At 39.6% G+C, this 18,196-nt stretch overlaps 1 protein-coding gene across 1 annotated transcript in view; it reads right to left on the bottom strand.

The window, feature by feature from the left end:
- hcn4 (hyperpolarization activated cyclic nucleotide-gated potassium channel 4) overlaps positions 1–18,196 on the bottom strand; it is a 53,934-nt gene that overhangs the window by 20,456 nt on the left and 15,282 nt on the right. Inside the window, exons 2-4 of the mRNA XM_026293835.1 lie at positions 16,792–17,215; positions 5,031–5,192; positions 1,672–1,890 (exon numbers count right to left, since the gene is read on the bottom strand). Coding sequence (XP_026149620.1) covers positions 1,672–1,890; positions 5,031–5,192; positions 16,792–17,215 — 805 coding nt within the window. The remainder of the gene's footprint in view (positions 1–1,671; positions 1,891–5,030; positions 5,193–16,791; positions 17,216–18,196) is intronic.

The raw sequence follows: 18,196 nt of genomic DNA, 5'->3' as shown, positions 1-18,196 counted from the left end.
CACCCCTGGATTTGTGAGGTGTTAATCATCCAGTGCACTTCTTCTCCTTTTGAAGATGTAGACACACAGGCATTACGTCAGCTAATATGTTCCCTGTCGTTGTAAGCCTGGCTCTTTTTCTCTGCCCTCTTAACTCCCACTCTCCCTCTTTTGGATGGGGTCTCACACGCCTCTGCCTCTGTTCCCTAGAGGTCATCCTCTGCCACCTCCTCCTGACTACACACAGTGGCAGCCTAGCAGCTGAGCTCATTATTGCCCACGCTGGGCCCAAAGTAGGCATGGCACCGTGGAACACATCTGAGCCTTCACAGTTTGCCATGAGGACTTTACCTTCCCTGAATTGAGGAGGCTACGGTTCCTTTCACTGCACACACCCAGGCAAAGACAAACAGATGTGGACAGCATGCCCTTAGTTTTAGTAAAAGTGGTTTGTGCTGTCTTTGTTATCCAAACAAAAAACCTGGAAACAATGCTGCTTTTCTTAACTTGTGAAAAGTTGACATTTTGGATAAACAGGACATAGATCTGCTATTTCAATTTTTATGCTTGCTCAGGAGAATTTACAAATTTCCTGCATTTTTTAGCACAAAATTATAAGAATTTAACATTTAATTTATTACTGAATAATGTTCAGGCAATTTGAATGAATAGTACAGTGAAAGAGCTTGTTACCAGTTCTATACAGCAGAGATTTTCAAACCGAGGGAGACCAAACGTTGCCCCTGGACATGTATATTAAAAAGCCATCGGTCTTCATCTGGATCCCTGAGCGGAGTAACTGATGTTAGATCAATCCCTGTTGAGGATCCCCCACCACAGACTGTCAATAATTCTAATTTCTTTAGATTTATGCTCTTTTGTATCATGTTAACATAAGGCCATCAGCTGCATTTGACAAAGTCACACCAGATGTGCCACAGTCTGTGTCCAAAAGCAAATAAAAAACTCTGTTATGAGTCAGGCAATAACAACGGCTCTACTCCAGCACGTTTTCAAAATTAAGCCCAGAATGATTGCTCATTGGAAGCTGTTAATATTCAACCGATATCAAATAAGAAACACATAGACATATTACTGTTACAGTACACATATTTTAAGATTCATTTTCTGAGGATGGCATTATTTCCATCAATCCCATGAATCCACTTGAAAATCACATTTAAAAAATCCAGTAACTCCACAAGTGAACTGAAGAGAATTAAAATTTTCTTCAATGTCAAAGTAATTCATCCATCCATTATCTACACTGCTTATTCTGTAGAAAATTATGCAGAGACTGGAACCTATCCCAGCTGACAACCTCGACAGATCACCAATTAACCTAACCTGCATTTCTTTAGACTCTGGGAGGAAGTCTGAGTACCCAAAAAAAGTCACGCGGACACGGAGAGAATGTGCAAACTTGACATGGAAAAGGATCCATCTTTCACAACCTGCTAGGCAGAACCTTCATGCTGTGAAATAACAGTGCTAACCACTGTTCCGCAGTGCTAGCCCTAATTAACTTATGTTTAGTAGCAACAAATATTCCATTTTTCCTATGCAACAACACAAACAAAACCCAAATTTAAGCTTTTAAGGGTGAGCCAGGATCTTACTTGACTACCACTGTTTTGACTTCAAAATAAATCAAGTCAACACAGCCATCAGCAACACGTCATCTTGACTCACCTTCTCCTGGTACTGCCGTCGAGATGAGTCTAGTGATTGGATTAGTGCAGTTGCATGTCCCACAAACATGGCGTAGCAGGTAGCACCCACAATCATGCTGAGGATGGTCAGCCACACATCTGTCATGCCCACCGGGGGGTACATGCCATACCCAATACACAGCATGTGGCTCATAGCTTTGAAAAGTGCGTAGGAGTACTGCTGTCCCCACGTGTCATTCTGGATGAAACAGAAGAGATGGGGTTAGTTAGGGTGAGAACATTGGAACACTTCATCTTTCTAGCCTGCTCCTCTCTCTCTCATAGGACTGTTGATGGCACATTAAAGGTCAATGAGCACTCTGACAGATCACACACATACACGCACACATCCAATTACTTAAGACAAAACTAATGACAGATGTCTGCTTCGAACCGTCTTAGTTCAATACAGAGCAGCTGACAGGATAAAACACACTTTTCAATATGCAAACATTTGGGGCAAGCAGACGTTTGGGCAAGAGCCTAAAACAGAGCCCTGAGAATGGGCAGATGTAGTGTGAGACACTAGAGGCTTGCATGACATAAAGTAGGTCAGCTATTCAGAAAAATGTGATTTCTCTGTGAGTTTTCTCATTTGTAGATAAATTGCCCCCTTTCCTTTGATATCCTGGTGGTAGTTCATGGCAAATCAATATCAACGCTCTCCTGGGAGTGACATGTCCAAATTGCTTTCAAACTCATTTCCACAGCAGAGAAGCTGAGAAAGAGCAATTTTATTAGTGCCCTTCTGAAAAGGTAAGGAGCGATGACCCTGCCAGATAATGGAACAGCTACTGTAAAAGAAGATAAAATATGTTTCCCAATGATTCTAATTAGGGTCAAACCAACTGTGACCAAGTCTATCAATATACTAACAACTTCTTTGTCTACCAGGTAATGTGAGCAAAACACAAGATGCTTTCCATCACAGAGGTAGCCCCTGAGGCTTGAATTAATTCAGAAAGATATATTCGTTATTCTGTCACACTGAGAACCATTCTACTATGTAATGCAATTAATTAGACAGTGCTTACTGTGTGAAACAAAACAAACTCCATTTTGATGTTAATGAGGGACTACATCCCTCACACAGGATTTTAGGCTAAGTATATTATGAGTGTTCTTCCTCATATCCATGGACCTCTGTTTTTAAAGAGCTGTTGTTAGGTGGAAGTTAGAGAAACCTTACACTAATTTGTGACAACACGATAAGTATAAAATGCCTAAATATAATCTATTCTGGAATGCATGAAAAAATCTTGTAATAAGGTATTTGGCATGTGAGCCCATATTCTAGAGGTACTGAGACAGAGGTATTCAAATATTTAAAGGTTCAATATGTAATATTGCAGTGTCTTAATCTTAGATGATCCTTTTAAATCTACATAGGGAACAGGGCTTATTTTATGGAGGCATCCATGTAGCACAATCATGTTTCTACAGTAGCCGCTTATGGACAAACCAATCACTGGCTCTGGGCAGGAAATTGTGTTTTGTTTCAAAAGTCATTGTGTCCTCACTTGTGCCTTGAAATTGGATGTGGGTTGTGAGAGGGGTTCTCAGAAGGTTTCATTCTGCAATATCACCACTAGATGCCGCTAAATCTTTCACACTTTACACATTGCACCTTTAATAAATTGGAATATTGAATATTTTTTGTTTTAAAAACCTGGATGGCCAATGTTTTATATTGCTCTGAAGAACTTATTAAATCTGCTTTTCTCTATTGTGGATTTATATATCATGTATTAGTTCTGCATGATACATAAAGGCTAAAATAAGTAGATTGGTAATTCAGTTATACTATTTTTTTCACCATACTGTACTGTACCTTAATGGTGAGTTTACATGTTTGCCTGACAGCTCTGCCTTATGTAACTTAAGATAATCCCCTTGCAAGTGTGCTTCATGCATATTTAATTAGCTGCAAAATACATATTTTCAAAGGAACAAAACTATAAAATAGGAAGAGGAAAAGGTATGATTGTAACCATATGCAAAATAGAAGTCTGAATACATGTGTGTTTATCCTGCATCTTAATGTATTTATTCAAGAAAAAAAAGACTGTGGTCTCTGGTAGTTGCTGGCTTCCTCCCAGGTACTGACACTGTCACCGTGTATGTATGTATATCTGTACATACAGGTATGGAAAGAAGCTAAAGTTAGCTGTGTGAAAAAAATCTTGAAAGCCAGTGATTTGCAACATCTGTCGTTTCTTATTATTAAATGTAAGACAGGCAGATTCTGAGCAAAAAGTGAGCACGTCAGGGAGGCAGTGAGGCATGATGAACCAAATACATCATACCTTGAGCGATGTAAGTACTCATGTGACATCTGTTCTGACTAGGCTGTATGAGGCTGATTTAACTCAGTTAACTTCTTTGAATGTATTGTTTTGTTATCTGTTGTCCTGGTGTTAATAACTGCAATATTCTGTCTGTGACTTAAATTGTTAAGTTCAAAAATAGCATTATTTTTATGCAAAAACCATTGTGCCTGAGATTGGCTGTGATCATCACATGGATACTACACAGCTGAAAGCAATGAACTCACAGAAGAAAACCTAAATAATCCAGGAAGCATTTACTGTGCCATGTGGGTAATTTTCCATTTTACACTAAACATAGCTGCCGACCATACAAAAACCCAAACATTGCTCTATTGACAATTATATTGATAAACCATCAGTTAGAGAACCATTCTCCTCAGGTGCATTCCCCAAGCATTAAATATATGATGATTTACCGGTATGTAATACTGAAACGGGGAGCAATCACTTACATTAGATCAATCCCTGCTGAAGGCCCCACCACAGAAACTGACAATAATTTGGATTTCTCTGGCATCGTGCTCTTTACTGTTCAACTTAACATGGACAGCTGCATGTGATTCATATTTGCATCAGGTACAGCACAGTCCACGGTCCAGGAAATAAAAGAAAGCTCTATTGTAAGTCAGGCTTTAAACTCTGCTCCACTTGCTGTTTTAACAAGACGTCAAAATTAAGCATAGCATGAGTGTTCACTGGAAACTGTTACATTTCAACCAAGATTGCAGTAAATCAATGCTCTATGCACAGACCCAGTGTCTCTCTTTCACAATAGTGATAAGATGCCAAGAGATCCATATAAATAAAAGTTATTAAAATTGAATAAATATGGGTACATGTATCAGAAAATATATTTGATATGAGTTTTAAAATGTCAGATATGGAAGGGAATTTTCCCACGATTCTAAAAGGTTTTAGTACAGTAATTATTGAAGCTGATGAATGAGATAAGACAGTGAATAATCAGATTTAAATAGGCAGGAGGACTCGGTACTGGAGAAGCACTTACCACCATCTTATTTTTGGATACCCAGCAGTCAGCGGGGAAGTCCTGCAGCATGGGCACTAGAAACTGCAGGCAGCCGTCCCAGTGACACAGTAGCAGCATCATGCCGATCAGGTTCACTATCCTCACCATGGCACTGGCCAGGTCGTAGGTCATGTGAAAGATCTGAGAGGTGGGACCAAAAAGAAGCAGGAAACCAGTTATTTAGAGAATGACTCAACACTCTGATGGTTAAATCCCTGAATTAGATTGCAAAGCACACTCATGTCCTTGAGGGAGATTTTCCTCTTTCACAATCAGTTCAGTGTCTTCTGGGTGTAGTCTTTGATTACGTCATGCTTAGAGTTTTTAGTTCTAGCCTGTACTTAGTACTTAGCCTGTAGAAACCATAGCTTTTTACATTACAGACAGATGAGCTGGGGGGATGTAGTCCACTGGGGATGGTCAGCAGTCTGGGACCAGAGCTTTGCCTCTGCTGCTGCTGCATTGCTCTTATCATCAGCCACTCAGCCAAACTCAATAGTTTTACAAAGGTAGGGGTGGTTGTACTCCTGGGGTGAGAGTGTTCACAGACTGAGTTTGTTAATCCTAATGATAAATATACTCAGAAGACACTCGAGGACATATGTGCCGGTGTAGATTTTAATGGCCTCAACCATTCAAAGCCTCTTAATCCAATTGAAGACCACCTTGTGCACTGCTAACCACTCCACTCCTTGAAATCCACTCAGTGCCTTTTACGGGGCATGTGACAGAGGGGATATTTATTTTATCCTCACTTGTTTTTTGGCCACATACGATGATGAGGACGACGATAGAGGCATTTCTGTCGCCTAAATCCTACCTATAATCTTAAATCCTTCTTCATGAAGCACTGGCCTTGTTTCCAGTTACATATCCGTCAGAATGCGTAGATATGTGAGCGTGTACCTTTGAATTTTTTTCTGTGTGCATGTGAAGAAAGAGACTGGCAGGAATGAGTGTTGTGTTTGTCAGAGATAGCGTGGTTACTGCTGCACCACCAAATCACATCAATTTAGCTCTGTAAGCAGCCTAAGATGAAGCCAGAGGGATGTCCAGTAGAATGGAGTGGAGCCAGGTTCTCTCAGATTAGATGAGGACATACCAGTGACATATTCTTCATCTGTTTGTCCACTCATAGATATAGACTAAATCTGAATGTGTCCCTTTCTCACTATACTCCTTTCTTTCTTTCTTTCTGTCTTTCTGTCTTTCTTTGGACTCTTGTTCAGAATGTTTAGCCTTGAGCACTTTTACATCACCTGAGCTGAATCATTCGCCCAGCTGCACATCTTTATTTATTTATTTATTTGCTCAACCCATCAAATCATCTCTTTCTCCACACTCTATAGTTTGTTCTTTAGGAGCCAGGCTTCTCTTTAAACACAGTGATAAATAAATAATGTTATCTAATATGCATGGTGTGTGATGTCAAATTTCCTGCTAGAGCTGTAATGGCGTTCCATAACATTAAAGTGTTACATTCATTTTGTGGCGAATGAATAAATCATGAGATACGCCTTTCCATCTCCCACATTGAGCCTGATATATTTTTCATTTGTGAAATTGTATTTTCAGACAGGAAAGGGAAGCTTTACAAAACCAAGGCTGCTTTTAAATTTATAAAACCTTGCTAAGAGAAATGTATAATGCAAATAAAACAATTGTATATTATGGATTGACAGAGACATAAAAGTGCATCATATATTGCATACACTTTGAATTATCATTTTTTAATTTGTTCTTGGAAAATCTGACATACCTATCATTCTCATTCCCATATTCCTACATTTATCTGCAGATCATTTTGGATTTAATAACTTAATAATTATTTTGCAAGAGGACAGTCAAGTATTTTATCAACATGTTTTACTCCATCAGCCAGAGACAGACCAAACTCCAGCACTAGCAAACAAGACCACTCACACTACAACAGTTACCAAAACATTAACTTGGACCAAAGTCAGTTTCAGTGCCTTGTCTAAGAGTGGATTTCCCCAGTATTAATATTACAACAGATAAGCTGTTCTCTACTGCTGGAGACATTATTTTAGGTTATTACCATCACAGCAGAGCGCTGTGCTTTCCTCTTTTTATCCACCTTGTACTCCAGAACTGATCTCTTGCCCACTGTCAGCTGGGATATGCACCAGCACCCTAATGTAACCTTCTATAGAATAAATAGTACATATAATAGATTGATATCCGCTAGTGAATTACACTTGCATTTAATTCATATAAGACAGGCACATGATTCTAACAAACGTGGTTAATTTTTTGTATCAAAACACACTTCTGTTTTTTTTTTTCATTAAAATGATTTGGCTTAACTGCCACTGTTTGCATTTGTGTGAACTAAGAAAACAAGTGAATGGTTTGGCACACACTGTGCCCTTTTCCATTTCTTCAACTGAGATTTGCTTTTGAATCAAATCTGAATGGAATCACATCAGATTGTGAGATTGCCAAAGATTCACACTCCTAAGGGAAGTATTTCTTAGTCTGAAAAAAGATTGTGTAATGCCTTCTTTGGCCCTGGAGGAGCTTTCTAAAGTCAGAATAAATCAACTCTCATGATATTTGATGATGTTGCAGACATTTTCAATAGAAAACCTGAGTTACAATCTGGGGACATAGAGTTTCAAAACCTGGTGTTTATGAGACAGAAAAGGTCTAATGAAAGGCATGATCCTGTTGCATTATGGGAAATGGAGGGTATAACATTTTAGACCTTTAGAAATTATGTCAAGCTATTTCTGCTTCAGTTGTACCAATTATGACCATTTTTTATCTGTCGTTTTTGCATCTCCTTGCCGCTTTAACAACTACATGAGAAAGTAACACAATTACCTTTGATTTTCATTATTACAAATATCATATAAAATTGTGCATTGCAATGGCTCACTGTTGGCCATACATCTTTTTATGAAATGTTCTATGTGTCTTGCACTGTGTCTTTGTATCTGGGTCATGTAAAATATACTGAAAATGCTCTAAAACCAGTGCCACTATATAAATGAGAAAGGATAAATTTCTTCTAATATCTTGTGGTGCAGCCTGAATGACTCATTACAGTTCAACAATAACTCCTGTTACATTCCTTCTGTGGATGTGCCCTCAAAAGACCTCTGCCACTTAACCACCGTGTTGAGAATAAAGCCTGTGATAACTGTCATGGGTAATGCCATGCAAATCTCCAGTTTGTAACCCACACTGCACTGCACTGGTGGAAGGTGATTCCCCTATCTCCCTTCACAGCTCTAATCAATTCAAATACACATGTGCCAAGCAGGGACAGGCTTTCCAGTTATAAAAAAAATTGTTCCCAAAATTGGTTCTGTTAGAAGGTTGTTAAAGGATTATTATTCTGAGGCAAAGAAAGTATGTCTCTGTATCTCTTCTGCCTCTCTTTCCATTTCTATCACCACTTATAAACTAGAAAATAGCCACATACAGCTGGATGTCTGTGCCTAGTGTAATTCAACAGAGAACCATGTACTTTTATTTAAGGCAAACACACAAACATTTATATACACTCTGTTTGCACACAAAGCACCCCACGACTTGTTGTGTTGCATGGAGGATGATGGATTGCTGGCCACTTTCTCTTAATTGACTGGGACGCAGAGTGAGGCTGACAGTATAGGCATCAGCACAAACAAGAGAGCTTTGATTGATGAGGGCACATAGACACACCACAGTTTCGTACGGGGGCTTGTTGTTACTTTCACTCCTCGTATGAGATGCCATGCTGATATCTGCTTGCCTTTTCTTGAAATCAAAAACATGGGTCAAATCACACCCCCTAGAGTAAGTCAAAGTAAATGTAGTAGTTTTATAAGTGAAACGAATGAAATGGCATTTACATGTTTGTAAGCATACAATGCAAACTGTAATATTTATAATAGAAATGTTAAACAACTCTCCAGAAAAACTATACTATTACTGATAGTACTCTACAGCTACTGCTTCAAAACTAGCATAGGCCTACTAACATAGCAAAGCACACACTGTTGTACTTAAAAATCATCCATCCATCCATCTTCTATACCCACTTTTTCCTGAAAGCCAGGGTCACGGGGATCTGCTGGAGCCTATCCCAGGTCTCTCTCGGGTGAAAGGCAGGGGTACACCCTGGACAGGTCACCAGTCCATCACAGGGCCACATAGAGACACACAAAGACAGACAACCTCACTCCTACGGGCAATTTAGATTCACCAATCAACCTAACATGCATGTTTTTGGACTGTGGGAGGAAACCGGAGTACCCGGAGTAGTACGGGGAGAACATGCAAACTCCACACAGAAAGGCCGGGTTGCGAACCCACGACCTTCTTGCTGTGACGTAACAGTGCTAACCACTCATCCACCGTGCTGCCCTACTTAAAAATCAATAAAATCAAATTTTACCACAAATTAACTTTTACTATACTACTGTTATTATTTACTTCAATACTACTGCTACCAATGTAAGATATAGACTCAATTCTTTCACTGCATTTTACAGACAAAAAAAAAAACAACTAAAAATTATGGACCATTATATGGGATAGGGGTCAAAATCAGGGTTATGTGCTAAAGGCAAACTAATCTGTATGCCTGTGAGCCAGTGATCACAGAGTGAATGTAGGCAGCTAGTGAATCATCTCAAATAGATGAAGTGAGAAGCGCGTAATCCAGGTGAGAGAAGAGATGCATATGTCCCATGGTGCTGATGGTAACTGCCCAGACACAGTTGATGTAGCACTATACCAAGGCATCTGGTGCTGGCTGCGTGTGCTGCTAATGATGATGAATGTTTGGCAAGATGGCATCATGACACATAAAAAAAAAAAAATAAAAATCTTCATGTCATTTTTCTGCTAGTCCTGCCCAACAGAGACCTTCACCCTCTAACCCCAATTAACTTTCGAGTGTCACTGCTTTGGACTGTGTGTAATGCTTTAGAAAAGAAGTTGGCTGTTCTATTTTATTAGATATTGTATAATTCATTTGATGATTAGGAAAAATTGTAAAACCTACGCTTCATCAACACAATGGAAGCTTTATTTGTTTACAGTTTGGGTTTTATTAGAAAGAAATACCATCAACAAGATACCCCTTCAACTGAAACATTTTTTTATTGTCTCTCATACACTAATAAATTTGGAGTTTTTCAGTATTCTGCTCCCATAGACAGCGGAGCTCTGTGTTTTGATTCATTATCGTGCATGTACTACAAATATGAAATTTTGTGGTATGATGTGAATCTTATTGATAAGTTATAAGCTGCATATGCAACATATTTTTTGTAATTGTAGCTATGAAAAATTCAGCTAGATGTTTGCAAAGGTAATATTTTAATGTACTTCAAAAATGCTCTACTAAAATGTTGTTTACTCAGTTATATATGTGCTGCTAATGTTGTATTTATTAAATGCCTACAACTGTAAATTATATTCAGAACATTAATGTGCGGTCACATGCTGCAGCTTCCTGTGTTGGCGTGAGACATGATTTCCCTGAGATAAGTAATGGAATTTTATCAACTACATCACGCATGCCTCAATGTTAGTTTTAATCATCCAACATGACGGCAGATTCTGGGAGCAGGCTGTGGGTAGGGGTTACATTTCTCATTATAAATGCCTCGACCAAAATGTCATGCTCATGCATGCTGTCATGGTGGACAAAGCACATGCATCGAATGAGAAGTAGAACTGGGAGTGGACCACAGGGAACAGCTTTCCATCATCTGTCTAAACAGGACTAGAGGCCGTGAATCACAAAAAACAGTCTCACTCTGCATCCTACCAGGATGAGCCTTTGGGTTTGTGCAGGATTACACATTTCTGTGTAATAGTTTTTTAAGCCAAACCACTGTGGGTATTCATATCACACAAGGCTCATTCAGGGTGTTGAGGACCTGTCACTGTCGTTGGCGAGCCTCATTGTGCACTCAATAATAGCCCATTAAATCTATTCTTCCTGCTTTTCTTATCTCTAAAAGACCATTCCTTGGTCAAGGTAATGGGTCAGTGAGTGGGCGGCTGATTAGATGATTTACCTTATTTAAATATTTTTGTATTTATTTACTGGGTGGAAATGAAAGGTGTCTCACTCCTTCTCTGGACCTGCAGGGCAGGCTGAGCTCTATCAAAGCACATGTGCATGTAACTGTCGAATTGCTTTGCTTCTCCCCAAGTGCAGCACACAGCCCACTTGGGTGAGCAAAGTCATAAATCTTAACAATTCAAGATGTCAAAATTAATAGACAGACATTCTGCCAACTTTTTAATAAATAAGCACAGGAGGTGTGGCACATTTCTTCATACCTTAAATCATTTCTCTCCACACCTTAAAATAGCCTCCTCTTTGTTTTTGTTTTTTTAAATCCATGTCCCCCTCAGTAAAGGCCTCAGCTCTTGTCTCACAAATTTCATTCCCATTCATGCTAAAAGCAATGTATACTGGGTCGGCCAATCGAGACGGTTATGTTGTAGGCATCAGGCATGATGAGAGGAAGCCCTCAGAGCTTAGTCATTAGTGCACTGCCTTGAATCTGATTTAACAGGATGACTAATCTCATCCAAGTCAGTGGTTTGTCAACAGGAGACAACTCCAATGAGGAGAATATCCGGTCACAGTCTTATTTTTATCCTGATGAAAAGTGACAAGGGGAAGCTGACAAGATGCAGACAGAGGGGATGCCACAACTGAAATCTGCTCAGCGTGTGTGTGATGGATATCTGCACACCACGCTGAACATCATTATGCATGACATTGTTATCACTGGCATATAGCCACCACCACCAAAACCTCCTTGTTTGCAAACAACATTCTGTCAATATGGCGGTTGTAAAAACAACCTTAAATCTGGAGTGTTTGGTGAGGAAATGGAAGCAATCACAGCTAATTTATAAGAGCTGTGATAAAAAGGACATACAAGAAGATTCCAAAATCCGACAGGGGATTGGGGCATTGGTTTAGTTACGCAAAAGGATACTTATGGTGTTACTGATGTTTGGGATCAAAGATGATGGAAGCATTCTGTTGTTTTTTTGTATATATTATATAAAATATATTAATTGCAGCATAGAGTGCATTGGGCAACAAAACAGCATTTCACTGAGCTGCAAATTGTATAGAAGTAATTGATAAAATAATGCTTCTTTGACCCCCATACTCCTTTGTTGTCTTCTGGGAAAGTCCTGCTGAAGCAGTTTGGGGTTCAGCCACAAGCTCAGAGGCACTTCAACAGTTTTGGTTATGTGCCAACATGTCCGAGCTTCAGGCTGCAGTATGTTTTTTTTTTTAAAAACATGTAATTCTAATCCATGTCAACAAAGCAGGCAAAGCATACACTCACACAGGGAAGTACAATTACAGTACCATTTGTGCATATATTACATTTCACAGACATGTGTCTTAAGCATGTATGTGTCAGATTATGATTTATTACATAATTTCATAAAAAGTCAAAGACGTTCTCAAAAAAGGTTTATGTTTGCCTCAAAGGAGGCAGCATTAGATCTGACGTGGCTCTCTCAGACATGTTATTTCACCTAAAATATATTGACAATACAAGGTGTGTGAGTTAGCCAACTGTCCTCAGAGGATTATGAAACAGATTTATGACTTGTTGGACCAGGCTATTGCTGCTGCGGGTCACTCCGAAGCAATCGTTTTGAGTGACGCTGATTGATTTTATTTTTGAGCACATCAAACCAGCTTTAAGCTCTTCACCTGTTATACATTTAAGCTGTATTGTCCCTGTTTTAGTTATAAATTTATTCTCAATTCTTTCAGTATATTTGATATTGTGTTGTTAGTTTGTCCTTGTCCTGAATTCCTAAAATGCTTTACTCACTGCAGAGAGCACATGAGAGAAGATTTTAATTTTTTGTTCCCAACAGTATCACTGTACTCCACATTAAATCATAGAACGCAGTTCACCGAGCTGTTTTCAAGACTTCCCGGAAGAAGTGTCCTCTGTTTGACTTCTTACCAAGGAAGAAATGAAATTCAAACAATAACAAACCAAAAGAATGTGTGCAGGACTATTTATAGCTTGTGAAATATGAGTAAAAATACATCAGCTTTTCCAGTTTAAGGACATCGGGACATCAGGTCTGCAGCTTCTGCCATGGATCCTGTCTCAATTCTCTGAAAATCAGGGGAAATAACTTTTTTAGCTATTTTATTTTTCAAGGCATTACCAGATATTTATCAGGGGAACTAGGAGCAACTAGGATGGTAGAGGACCAAAGTAAGACCACACATTTACTGTGTAATTCTGACTTTTCTCTAACAAAGCTCAATATGCAGGTGAATAGACCAAAGTAAGGTCAATGGGAAGTTTTACCAAAAAATATCAAATGGCGATGAGGTACACACATATTTTCTGAAGTGTAGCTGTCAATAGGAAAAAAAGTCAAAAAGTCAGTCAGGTGGTGAGATCTGGGCGACAAGTTATTCTGGAGTGACAAATGACATTTCTGTGAGGTCACATCTGGAGTACTCTGGCACTGAGGCAAAGCTGGCCTTTCACTCTGTCTGCCTAACTAGAATTCATCAGCAAACACACACACACACTCACACACGCACGCACGCACACACATAGAGGCATGAAACATGTAAATGACAGTTGGCTCTGTGAGTGTAGTGCCCCCTCTCTTTGTTGTACTGTTTCAGTGGTTTTCAGATGCTGTAGTCATCACTGTCCTGCAGTGCCCTTGCAAGTTTTTTTAATTTTATAATATGAATTGATGTTCCTTGTTTTCTTCAGATTCTGTTGTCTTCTTTTTCATTTATTTTCATTTCGATCCATCCATTTTCTATATCCACTTATTCCTTAACCAGGGTCACAGGGATCTGCTGGAGAATATCCCAGCTCTCTTTCAGGTGGAAGGCAGGGGTACACCCTGGACAGGTCACCAGTCCATCACAGGGCCACATATAGACACACAAAGACAAACAATCACACACACTCACACTCTCTCCTATGGGCAATTTAGAGTCACCAATCAACCTAACATGCATATTTTTGGACTGTGGGAGGAAACCAGAGTACCTGGAGTAAACCCACGCAAGCACGGGGAGAACATGCAAACTCCACACAGAAAGGTCGGGTTGCAAACCCAGGACCTTCTTGCTGTGAGGCAACAGCGCTAAACACTAAGCCACCATGCTGCCCCCTTATTTTCATTTAAGCCTACTTATGAATTTGATCAGGTACTGTACATATTAATCAACATTCTGCAAATGTGAATGTGTCAGATTTAGCCAAGATGGCAAATCTAAAGATCAGCCAGATATTCCAACTATGTGATGCTTGAAAAGAAAAGGCTGATTGATCAAATGAACATTTTCCTACATGGTATGACGCCGTCACCTCTTTCTGGAGCTCTACTTGTAGTTTTCTTCACAAATTCGGAGCGAGACCATTAACTAGTTTTATCTTTATCTGTATACTTTACTAGTTTGTGCCACAAAGTATAAAAGTGATGTTTTCTGGGATGGGGGAACAATGGTTGTACATGGCTATAAGCTATTACAACAGGCACTTTCTCTTTTTTCCTTCTTTTTCCCCTTCTATCATTATCTTCTCTCACTTCTGCTTCCTTTGTTACTCAAGTGACAGCTCACTGTCAATATGTCCATGCTATTCAAATGAAGGATGGCATGTATTTCAAGTATCCCTCCCTTCTTTTTGGGCTGAGACCTACAGCAGCAGGCATGCACTGAGGCACGGAGTGGCAAAGGGATTCTCCCCTAGTGATTCATTTGAACTTTTCTTCACTTTGAAATGGCATCACAGAGGCCCTGCATGATTAATGCCACCACTTACATACACTATTCTATCCAGAGTGCCAGATGAATTTTTGAAACAGGAACTTTTCAGAATGGCCGTGAGTCGGTCTGTGGTTCTTGTGATTTCATTTGCAGTCAGGTTGTTATTAAACCCTTCCAACTGTCCATCTAATGACATGTACTCAAGGTGTACACACCCACCAACTAACCGAGTGACACTGATATTGTGCAAACAGGGTAATTAATGGCTATCAACAGAGTGTTGTTAGTATGTATTCTCATGGCTCTGATGTCAATTCAATGTGACATTAGGTCAAAAGCCCACAATAAAAGAAAATTAATACGTACTGTTCCTGTGACCTTCTGCAATGCACTGTGCATTTCCCAAAATAATCTAATTTACAGCACAACAGAGCTGAACCAAGTACATCATTTCTTAAATTGCTCTAAACAATGTGTATTTTCCCATTAAATACTAAAACTACTAAACTGAGATTAAATTAAAAATTACAAGTAATCAGAAATTAATCACTAACACTCAAAACTGACAAAATTAATTACTTCACTGCTGTTCATTATGTTAGAGTGCTGAAATAATGTATTGCTGTGATAGGGTGAAACATATCTGGACTTGAAAGTCATTACTGAATAATAAAATTTCTGTTGGGACCAGTTACATTTCAGTGTGTCATGCTACATTTTCCAATTATTCTCTCTCAAATCTAGAGTGACAGTGGCAATAGAGTGTACTGGTATATTGGAAAAATGAGATGTAATGACTGCTCACAATAAGTATAGGACTCCGTCTTGAGGTACACAGACTAGTGAATGAAATTGCTGCTTTGATCCATCACAACAACAGCCTGTACTGCAGTGTTTCAGTATAACATCTGTATTACTACCATGCACACCGATTCAGTCAACGTACTCTTCTTCAAGACACTAAACCCTGAACTAAAAGCCTTAACCCTTCACTGCCATATTGCCATTGCCTTCACAAAGACTGTAGCTTTATATTTAGGGAAGATATGTGGAATGACAAACAGCAGTTTGTTATGAAACACTGAGCTTCCAAGAAGCAGTCCTCTATGTGGGTTGGAGTTATTAAATTATCCAGCGTTTTCCCTTGTTCTGTGTCTGGACACCACTGCATGGCTACACATTTGTCCACTCCCCTCAGCCACACAACATTACCTCATATAACCTCACAACCAGCTGGTGGAGCCGTGACTGTTCCATATTAACCTCTGGTGGAGTGTCTTCTTATTGACTCCATGCTGAGACTCTGATGCTTCACTTTGCACCTTTTACCTCTGAGACTAAACAACAAGATGCATTCAGTGAGAGCAATGGGAACTTTTCTAATTATTGCTCCAATTATAATCATGCTTATATTGCAGCCATCCCTCTCTGGGCTCTGCTGTCCCACTGCTAGATGGATGGGCACACAGGGAGAAAATGGTAATCAACATCCTGGCTTCATCAACTTACTGGTTACTGGGGTACAGCAAAAGAGTCTCTTCACCCCATTCAAGGGTGGATGTAATCAGAAGCACAGTCTGTCCATGTTTCATTGCCAAGGGAAAAAGGGAAAAGGGGTAGGTCACTGGTCTACAAATATTCTTGAAGTAGCACCCCAGAATGGGAATATCATGTGGGTTATAACTGGATTTAGGAAGCTAAGCCCTATATGTTTTACCGTCTTCATCAGAAAGTATGTTTTTATGATTGCCAATCACTGAGATTTTCTTTGTGTTTTCTTTTCTTTTCTCTCTGCGTAAATCCAGTTGTCAGTATCTAAGGTATTCAGTTCACCAAGGACAACTCAAAATAGCAGACATCCATAGAGGTCAGTGCACAATATTCAGCACAACCATTGGTTGTTCACAACCCCACTAAGTAACCCCACTGACGTCTAATAAGTAACCCCACTGATGTCTAATTTCCTACCTCTTCCCACTGGTGGATGTAGCGAATGAGTCTGGAGAGACGCAGGAGTCGAAGCAGGCTGAGAATCTTGGTGAAACGGACAATCCGCAAGGCGCGTGCTGTCTTGTAGAAATCTGAGTCAATACGTGTCTCTACGATGAGGAAGATGTAGTCCACAGGGATGGAAGAGATGAAGTCTACCACAAACCAACTCCGCAAGTACTTGATCTTGATCTGTTGCGGATCCAGAATGATCTCCGTGTTGTCCTCCTTGACTATACCAGTCCTGAAGTTAAGGACTAGGTCCATGAGGAAGAAGGTGTCAGAGACCACATTGAAGACAATCCAGGGGGGGGTGTGCTCATCCTTGAAGAATGTGATGCCCACGGGGATGATGATGAGGTTGCCCACCATCAGCAGCAGCATGGTTAAGTCCCAGTAAAACCTTGTTGGAGAGAAAAATGGAAAAAGACACAAGATGGTCAAAGAGGGAATACAAAAATCAAAACATAGTCAAATTATCTAGCTAAATAACAGTTTGCAACATTTTGCACAGTTAAAGCATGACAAATTGTGTTCTACGTACTTATATAACTCATGGCATATGGCTTAACAAATGGCATACCACACACACATCACTCTTCATGTATAGTATACACCTTATTCACTCACATTCCCAAACAAGATGCTTCTTTCATGGCCTTACAAAACAGGTAGACCAGAAACTGCATATAATATCTATGCCTATCATTATCATCCATCCATCCATCCATCCATCCATCCATCCATCCATGGGAATTGAATATATTTGCTCTATATTTGCGCACTCACAAACACACACACATACACACACGCACACACGCACACACACGTAATTCAACAAACATTGCATAATTATATAAATGTTTTATCCAACCATAGATTTATAACCCAATGTGTTGTTTGCTGTGCAAACTAGCAGATGAAGCCAACTGTCTCATCACTAGCCTTTTTCAAGTGGCTTTAGATTTTAACATATACATTATATATGCATAACCCTTCCCACCACTTCGACAGGCAGCTTGACATTAATGCTATCTCAGTATGGACTGTAAATTACAACTCAAAGGTCACTGAGGGTTAATTACAAAGTACATTGTGAAATTGTTCATCTTTCAGGCCTGAGAGTTTGGATATAAACTCTGCTTTCCTGGATAGTGAATCCAGCTTGGGTGGGGTTTCGTGTTAAGGTTGATGTGTACTGAAATTCTCTATAGATTGGACTATGAGGGGATTTTTCCTTTTTGTATTGGTCCGGTGAGCTTTGGAAGATTTTGCCTCCCACCTTTAACTGGGCCACATAAATCTGTCCTTGTGCAAAACCAATTTCAAGAGCAAGGCCATAGGAAATAAAGAAAAGATGCTACATACATAAAGGAACTGCAAG

This window comes from Mastacembelus armatus, chromosome 3 (genome assembly GCF_900324485.2).
Source record: "Mastacembelus armatus chromosome 3, fMasArm1.2, whole genome shotgun sequence".
Lineage (NCBI taxonomy): Eukaryota > Metazoa > Chordata > Actinopteri > Synbranchiformes > Mastacembelidae > Mastacembelus > Mastacembelus armatus.
Note: the sequence above shows the minus strand (reverse complement) of the source record. Positions and strands in the feature narration are given on the sequence as shown.